The following is a 9,826-nucleotide window of genomic DNA, read 5'->3' as shown; positions in this document are numbered from 1 at the left end:
CCCCCCCAACCAAAAACACACGGTAGAAAAGGCTGCTCTCATTTTTAGGCCCCTCAGTTAGCAATTACTTAAACTAATGCGCACACTGATAATATCTCAATATTTGCTACTACAATCTGCATTAATTTAAGAAAATATTGAGATTTTTTACCTTATTCTCTGTCAACTGCATAATGAAACTGATGTATTAAAATATTATTTCAAATGCAAGGGCTTTTCTACAATTTTTTAATATCGGCTACAGTGAATCTGGGGCTAGGATGAGTGTTTGTTAGAGGGGAGGTTTTGAGTAGTGCTCTGCTTACAAAAGACAGCAGCTCTAGAAAACAAGTCTCTTTTCAGCAATATCTATTGCAATCTGATAAATTACTGATATGTCCTTTCCATAATATGTGAGCATAATAGATTGTTTAAGTCCAAAGGGGTAGGAAGAGAATTCATATTAGCTTTATTCTCTCCTTTCATTTGTTAAACCCCAAAGTTAATTAAAAATATCCATTTTCTGCTAACACTTCTGCTGTGTACAACCACAATCATTTTTTAAAGTCATCAGTTGTCTCTTCTTTCTTTCTATATCATAGAATTTATTTCACAAAAACATACAAAATGATTATTCATTGGTAAAGAAAACATAGGCTGCAAAGACACACAACTTAACAAAGCCCAAGTTTAATGAAGGAAAGGGTGGGGGCAAGGAAATTTAAAAGACTTTGCAGTAAAGTATGTAAACTGTTTTGTACATAATGTTTCCAACAATCTTAGCATTGTGTGGCATATCACTTATTTTCAGAAATGAGATCTCTCTCTATTGTGTTTATTTTTACAACAGCTGTTGTGGTCTACAATAATCCTTCTGGTCTATACATTTTTTCCAGCCTATGAACAAACAAAACAATATGCCATTTCTGCATGTCTTTTTTATATAATGTAACAATGAATCTAAAGTAAATTGAAAGAATCCCAACAACTTCATAATGGACTTTGGGTTAGATTATAGAAAAATGGCATGTACAAGTGACTGACAAGAGGATAATGGAGGTTACCATATGCATTTTTCAAAGGATTTAAGTGCATAAAGATTTGGGTAGAGGGCCAGTGGAATTTGCAAAAGTTCATAGGTGCTTATTCCCATTGAAATCAAAGAGAATTAGGCACCAATAACTAGATCAAGTAGAGGACTTATGTATCTTAATGACAGGCACTGTGGCACCTAACTTGAAGAATCCGACCCCCAAAGTGGAACACAGAACCTTGGAAACCAAATCTCTGCTTCCTCTATAGTGTTAAGCGCTTCCAAACAGTATCTAAAATAACATATAGTGGCCTAGAGCAGGGGTGCTCAACCCTAGCCATTGCATCTGGCCTGCAGGGATCCCTACAGCTCTGAAAAGTTTATGGTGGGGGAGCAGTGGTAGCTGCCAAATTTCTGGCCCTGTGGGGAGCCCTGCAGGCTGGAGAGAATGTTAGATAAGAGCACAGAGTTAGCCTCACTCCAATCCAGGCGCACAGGGAACTTTCACACATGCTGCAGGAGTCTGGCAGGGGAGCACTTGAATTAGAGTGGCTCTGAAAGTGCTCAAATTAAAATACTACTGTGTCTTGTGTATCAGCATACCTACCCTTAAAAATGGCAGTGTGGGCACTTGAAATAAAACTCATTTGACAAGCTTTAGTTCAAGTGCCTCCCTTCCCCCCACCACCATTTTTAAGCATGGAGACACTGATACACAAGATACAGGAGGCTGCTGGAGCACGGTAATTGCCACGCTGAAGCTGACTCGATTAATTGAGTCTGCTCCGACACGTTGGAATTCCAGCATGTCGGAGAAGCCTCCACGCTCATGTATAGAAGCAGTGTGGGGCCCCGATCTGGCTGCATGGGACTGAGAGGACAGGTGTGGGGCCCTGATCAGCAACATAAGCTTCAAGGAAGCCACATAAAGCCCTAATCCAACAGCACAGGGCCTTGATCTAGTTGGCAGCATAGGACCAAGGGAGTTGGAACAGGGCCTGATCCCAAAAGGCTGAACTCCACTGGACTAGAATGATTTAGGTGCCAAGCTTTTCAGTCCTAATAAAGCTAAGGAATTACAGGCTTAGAATGTTTGGCTCCTTGGTGATTTTATGGTTAAAAACGGGCAGTGATGAGACCCCTTCAAAGTTAGAGTGCAGTTGAGCAAGGTTTGCAAGATCACAATTTTGGACTTGGACACACAAATTCTACCAATGTATTAGTTTAGGAGACATGAATCCTTTTTTTTTTTTTTTAAATCTACTGTTAAATGCTTTTGAAAATCCCACTCGGCCTCTGTCTCACTTTACTGATACCTAAGTGTCTTCTATTGAGATTAGTAAACAAGTAAGCACAAAGTCAGGTAAACTAAAAGGAGAATAAAGACCTTTAAAATTATTTTCCTAATAGGTTTAATGGGCTTATATTTATAAGATTACACTTTGTGTTATATATATGTGTGTCTGCTTGAGTAGGAATTATGGGAGATAATTTGATATAATCATTTACTGCAGAATTTTTAACAATACATATTTTTGTTTGAAATGTTTGTGAAGTTAAAATAATATATTTTTATTGTTTTGGTTAAACCTTCCTTTAATGGAACTGTAGTTTGCATGTGGACATAGTTTTTAAGGATTCAGATCTATTCTGCAGATATTGCATCTTTACTAACTGTTCCCACCAACTGTTGATTTCAGCTTCAAGCCAGACTGATCTGTTATATGATGTTCCTGTAGTGAATGATTAATCTAAACCTCCAATACTAACTTTTGTAGTGCTCACTTTTACTTTCTTGAGTAATAGCACATATTTAGGCATCAGGATATCATTCTATAGAGGAGAAACTACTGTTAAAACAAGCATAGTGTCGATGGTATCCTCTAGGTTGTTCACAAACAGATTGCAAGTCTAGAATGGACCAGTGTGATCATCTAGTCTATCTTCCTTTTAAACACAGGCCACAGGATTTTTTTTCTGAATTATTTCCTTTGGTCTTTTAGAATAAAATCTCAAGCTTATATTAACTTTACATCTGTGAGGCCTGAAGTATTCATTACAACTCTAACTTTGTCTAGGTTTAGTTTCCAATTACTGGATCTTAATATATTTTAATTTTCCGAAATGTAAAGTTCATTATGAAATCTTTGTATTTGTGTAGGCATTTTGGACTCATCGATTACCCCTGAACCCTTTAACTTTCTCTTTCATAAACAAGTTAGATTGATCTAATTGATTAAGGCACATTTTCCGAGCTTTAAATAATTTATATGGTTCTTACCTGAACCCTCTCCAATGTAAGCAAAAAGTAAGTTAATACACCTTTAAAAAGTATATTTCACTGGTACTATTATTTTTATCTACCAAATTTATAATCACACTGGATTAATTTGATGGCATTTTTCCCTATAAATTCATTTTGATAGGTATGAATTATATTCCATTCTTCAATCTTGTATCAATCAAGTGTCATATCAACCATTCTATTATTTTACAAGGGACATCAGGCCTATAATTATCCAGATCATTCTATTTCCCCTTTTTCAGCATGACCCATATTCAATTACTTCCAGTTTTCTGGACCACCCCCCATTGTTCAAAAACGTACTGACACTAAAAATGACTGAGACAGACAACTTTGGCTAGACCTTTCAAAACTCTTGAATGCCAGTTATTCAAACATGCTAATTTAAACATGTCTAACTTTAGAAACTGCTGTTTGCCATCTTTTTTCATTAACATTGGAACTGAAAGATCTTCATCTTACACTAAAATGTCAAATATAGAAATATAGAACCAAAATATTTATTGAAAACTTCTGAACGGTCTGCACTTGTATTAAGATTTTTACCATGTCCATCATATAATAGAAAACAGCACTGTTAAGATTCTCTTAGTTTGTTCATTTTTCATACTTTTCCAAATATGTAAAAAAACAAAACAAAACAAAACCCTCCTAAATCATGTCTGGTTTGCTCCATTCCACTATAGCAGAGTGGAAAACATAAGGAATGCCAGAACTTTTTGGGAATATTTTTCTTAGTGAAAGATGCAAAAATTAGAACATGTACCTTAGTGCTGTCTTTTTGTTCAGATCTGGGGTTTATAATAACAATGTCTCGTTTGAAGTTAGTAAGAAAAAAAAATATCAGTTGATCTTTTCACTTAAAAGTATGGACTGTATATACTTTTCTGAGGAAAGAATAAACATCTATTTTTACTTCTAGGAGACAACATATCTGAATTAATGAGTATTTGAATGCCATCTCCATTGTCGCGCATCCCCACAGCATTTAACTATATTATAATCTACAGGATGTACAGTATTTTCCTAGTAAAAAATGTGTGCATTTGAATGATGTGCTATTTCTTGCTTTACTTTAGCTTTCAGCATGATTACAAGGCAACATTCAAGAAATCTTATTACTAAATTAATCAGATAGTTGGCTAAATAAAGCAAAAATATAGTATTAAAAGTAGAATTGCCCCACACATCTTTAATTTATGAAAATTACATAAATGGAAAAAATTAACTTCTGGCTGAAGTTCTGGCAGCCTTGCCTCACTAGATTCAGTTTTTCTTGTAGTTGTTTAAAACACATAAGTGACAATTTTTACTTGTATTTAGAGATGGTCAAAGTAGAGAGAACTTTTTCCAGTTTTTAAAGGTATCTTCATTTGAAAAATTGTTTTGTGGTGATATATAGTGCAGTCATAAATGTATACCCTCCAAGGAGAAAATACATTTGTATAATTGAGTAAAATATGTGATAGAAGATGCAATATTAGATCTCTCTTAAAAAAAAATGCAGCAATTTTTGCAAATATTTTTCATTTGAACATGGTCGGAAGATTTTTGCTTCCATTGGGTTTGTTCAGTGAGGTCATTTGGACAACCCAGTTTCACGAGCAAAAATATCTGTGTGAAGTAGGTTTCAAGGTTACCTGTGTGTATATTCATTCAGTCAAGAAAAGGACGAAAACAGTGTATGAGCAAAGTAGTGTGATTTATCTGACCAATTACAAATAGGCAATAAGTTTGAATAGCAAATACTGACAGCAAACTTTCCATGATAAATCCATGCAGTACGAAACTTACAAAAAATATTTCATTAAAAATGCATTTTAAAAAGCTGAGATTATTTTATTGGCATCTTTTAATAGAGGGGTAGGGGAGAAGAGCAAAATAGGTGAGAGAAATTGTTGCATATTGTTCCATGAATTCTAGTCTGTTGTGCTGGCCATGCATTGGCAGCCTTATACTCAATCACAAAGTGTTCTATCAAGCTAATTTAGTGGAATTTCTTTTTCAGTGAGACACAGTGGTCAATTTTATACCATTAAACTTTGTAATGCCACAAGGGTCATCTCTTTATCAAATATTCTGGCACCTCTACCAAATCTCCTCTTTCTTTATACATAGGCAAATATGTAAAGAAACAAATTACTGGCACAACTAGCCACAAAAGATACTCATTTCAAAAGAAATCAGTGATTGTTTAATTGTAAAAGGTGTGTGTATTACCCTTTCACATAAAGGAAAGCCAAAAATAATAAGTGTGCATCTTCCTATTTATTGTTATGAGGATGGTTTTGCCCTCCTCTGGACTTTGTGTGCATGCACTTGCATACGTGTGGCTTTGTTCCTTCAAATTTCAGTTTATTCAGTAACAAAAATAATGGGTTGTCTTTATTGTATCATGTGGACATGGACAGAGAAATTACTTTTCTTTTATCATTTTCCTACAAAGTTTTTTTTATTTCTTGCAAAGATATCTCCTAACTTTGAAATTCAAGGGTGTTTATATACTAGAGAGTTTTACAGTTTTAACTATACTAATAATTAAACTCATAGTTGTATAAATATAGTTGTTTGGGAAACAAGCTAAGCTATATTAGGATCAAGTACACTTACATTAGTATAACAGAGGCCATACACAAATTCATACTGGTATGCATTACTAATATACAGGTATACACTATTAATACATGCAAGTATTGTCAAAAATATTTAAGTGGCTAATTTCAGCTAGAAATCCCAGGAATGGCATCTGATTGCCCTTTCTAGCTGAATAAACCCTCTAAAAATGTCAGCCTATTCAAGGCTTAATTACATTTCTTATCTTGTGCTATTATTTATTTATTTATTTCCCACCTCTTTTGTTTCCGTTTCAAAGCATTTGGACATAATGAGTGTCCTGATCCTGGAGTACCAATCAATGCACGGCGTTTTGGTGACAACTTTCAATTGGGGAGTTCAATTTCTGTCATTTGTGAAGAAGGATTTATTAAAACACAAGGAACTGAAACAATTACTTGCATACTGATGGATGGAAAAGTAATGTGGAGTGGGCCTATTCCTAAGTGTGGAGGTATGTGAACTTTCCGCTTTTAGATTCCTGGTAATTTATTGTAACTTATTTTAATCTGTTTATTGGGTGCATGTACATGTGCAATTAGCACATAGCAATAAACTCCAGTACAATTCACCCCAGAGTTTATTGCTCCCAGGCACAGCATTTACACATATGCCTAGAACCACAGGTAATGAACCAGGGCAGAGCAGCCTCAGCTGCCATGGGGCCCTGGGGGTTGGCCTGCCAACCTGGCACTGCTCCACGCTGGCTCAACGTGCTGCAGAGGAGCAGGCTAGGGCACAAGGGTGCTACCGTGTGTAGCTAGCTGACAGGCAGCCCCCTACACTTTAGCACCCTCAGGCCCCAGCAAGCCCTGGTCATTGTCTACACATGTGTTTCAGTGCACATAGTTACTCCTCTGTAGGGTAGTACTTGTCTCCAGACAGTACTATCCTACAGCGAAGTTAATTTACTGCACCATAATACAGGTACACATGAGGACAGTGGCACTTTACTGAGGAGCTAGTCAGTCAACTCTGCAGTAAAACATACTTGTAGAAGCACACACAGAGTAAAATCCACAGTTGGGCCCAGGTCCAAGACACTTAATTCACTTAAGCAAACTTAGAGGCCCAATTGTGGGGCTTAGTGATACAAAAGCTGTTCTGTGCACAGGAGCGATTTTGTTCTTCCTATTTTCTAGCTATTACAAAAAAATTTACAGTTGGTCTCTCTCAGACAATTTTCTCCAAAATTTGTTTGAGGAAATCTTTGGGGGAAAACTTAAATTTGCTTATACAAACAAGCAGCAGAAATGTGCTAATAAGGTGCAAATATGGATAATAAATGCAAAGTATCCCTAGTAAGTTATTCAAATATACTTTTTTTTCCCCTTCTGGCAAGTTGTTTACATTTTTATTAAATGTAAAGTTATTTATTTTTTCTTAAAGAATGAGTTGCTATTGAAACAAACAAACAAAATACCCCACAAGACAGACAAACAACAAGAAAACTCCCCCCCACTGAAAGCATAGTTTGATAATGATAATAGCCATATGTTAGGAGATTACCATATTTAAGTGTAAGATTATACTTTGCACATATGAGTACATGTTAACTCTAAGGAATGCTATCTGGTGTTAAAGCTAGCATGTGCTGTGCATAATCACATGTTAAGGATTAATACCCTCACTAACATAGAGCACTTGGACCTGTCACTGGTGGGCTGTGGGCAGGACTGTGGCTAGGAACTTCTGACTGAGGGGCAGTTGGGCCAGCATAGGAGTGATCCATATGATGGGGGATCTGGGGGTGGAAGGGGAAATTTTGTGGGGCAGGGAGGTGGCAGCCCAGCAGCTCCCCATCCAGCTATCCACTGCCTGTTTTCCCATCTACTCCTACCTCCCTGTCCTCTTCCCCTGCTCCTCCCTCACATACCTCCTTGTACTAATTCATCCCTTTCCTCTCCCTCCCCACTCAACCCCTTCCCCTTTTATCTCCTGCCTGACTCTCCCCAGTTGTCAGTCCAGGGCCATAAAATCCTGGATGAAAACCTGTCCACCCAGAAACAGTGCTTCCTGGGATACATGAGGACTGTAAATTAGTGGTTTTATCCCAGATGAGAAACCAGAAGTTAATTGAACTCAAACTGGGTAGCACAGCTCAAAAATAATCCTCACCTGAAGTGGCATAACTTTAATATCTGTAAAGGGCATTTAGCACTTGTTAATGAGGTGTAATATGTGATTGTTCAGATTTTAAATGCTCTTAAAATCAATTTATTGCAACGTGTAATCTCACCCTAATGTTCTGACTTTGTATTTAATGTATTTTAACAGGGAGTTTATACTGGTCATTAATTCTAAAGATGGCATGAAAGGAAAGAAATCTGATTATTGTTTTTTCCTTGTGTTTGATACAGCATTAAAACATGTCATAGTGACCTGACATCATTAACATTTTTGACCATGTAAATGGGTAGAATCCCGGTAAAATGAAGATTCATTCATTTAAAAGCAGCAAAAAAAAATGGCTACTTATTTGGACTGATCCAGGTGTTAATATCATTTGCTGTACCTAATTTTAAGTCCACCAATTACATTTTTTCTATGTATGTTTACCTTGATATTTCAGTTGGACAATATATTTGTTTACTTTGCAGTCTAATCTGTTGGGAAATGCTTCTGTGAGCTGTTAATTTCTGAAGAGTCTACTTTGGTGGCATTTGCATATCATATGTGGGGGGGAATGCCTTAAATCCCCTGCACGACTAACAGGGTTATTGATGCTTAATAACAAAATGCTTGTAAAGCAATTTGAACTGTTAAGATAAAAAAAAATGACAACATAGGAATGTGTACATGAAAAGATATCCTGCTCATTTGATATTTGATATTTATAGAAAATAAACACAGAAGTAGGAAAGGCAATTATCTTGATCCCCATTCTATAATAATCCATATATGAAAAATAAAGCCAAATAGCTCCAAAAGCAGAATGTCCTGGCATTGATGGACTGACAGAGAAGTGAGTTATAGTAATCACTAGGGATCCTGGTTTTCTCTGATAAAAAAACCACAAATTTTCACTGGGTGATAGCGATCGTCGCTTGCTGGAATTCATCATCCAGCGCAGGGTGTCAAGGGCCTGCAGCAAGGCGGTAGCCCTAGACTTCAAGATGGCCAACTTCAACGAGTTAAGGAGATTGGTGGGAGGGGCGCTGGGGTTCTCAAGGGCAGGGGAACTCAGTGCCCAAGATGAGTGGTCGTTCCTTAAGGAGACGAAACTCAGGGCCCAAGAGGTGACAATCCCAACAAGAAGCAAGGGGGGCAAGAGTGCCCAAAAGCCTCCCTGGTTTACCAAGGAAGTCCGGGGATGCCTGGTTGCCAAAAAGGTGGCATACACCCGGTGGAAGGTGGGGACTATCTCCAAAGAAGAGTATACCTCCACTGTTCGGGCTTGTAGGGGGGCTGTTAGGAAAGCTAAGGCAGACATAGAGCTAAGACTAGCGTCCAAGATCAAGGATAATAAAAAGTCCTTTTTCAAATATATAGGGAGGATGAAGAAGGCGCCAGGAAATGTGAGGCCCCTGCAAGATACGCTGGACAATCTGGTTGTCGGGCCAGAAGAGAAGGCAGACATCTTTAACAAATTCTTCACCTCCGTTTCTTGGGCAGGGACCGGGACTCCCCCACTGTGATTCAAGGCGGACTTGAAGGGAACGCCCTAAGACCTAAGGTTGAGGAGGACCGGGTTAGAGTGCTTCTGGAGGGGCTGGACGTGTTCAAGTCAGCAGGCCCAGATGCTCTCCACCCCAGGGTGTTGAGGGAGCTAGCAGGGGTTATTTCAGGGCCCTTGGCATGGCTTTACGAGCGCTCGTGGTGCTCGGGCCAGGTGCCAGATGATTGGAAGATAGCCAATGTAGTCCCCATCTTTAAGAAAGGGAGGAGGGAGGACC

At 37.9% G+C, this 9,826-nt stretch overlaps 1 protein-coding gene across 3 annotated transcripts in view; it reads left to right on the top strand.

The window, feature by feature from the left end:
* The window catches only part of CSMD3 (CUB and Sushi multiple domains 3), a 1,313,655-nt gene that overhangs the window by 770,707 nt on the left and 533,122 nt on the right, over positions 1–9,826 (top strand). For all 3 annotated transcript variants that reach the window (XM_025197227.1, XM_006018073.3, XM_006018072.3), the window contains one exon: positions 6,190–6,384. In XM_025197227.1, the coding sequence (XP_025053012.1) occupies positions 6,190–6,384 (195 nt within the window). The remainder of the gene's footprint in view (positions 1–6,189; positions 6,385–9,826) is intronic.

Source organism: Alligator sinensis, unplaced genomic scaffold (assembly GCF_000455745.1).
Source record: "Alligator sinensis unplaced genomic scaffold, ASM45574v1 scaffold112_1, whole genome shotgun sequence".
Lineage (NCBI taxonomy): Eukaryota > Metazoa > Chordata > Crocodylia > Alligatoridae > Alligator > Alligator sinensis.
Note: the sequence above shows the minus strand (reverse complement) of the source record. Positions and strands in the feature narration are given on the sequence as shown.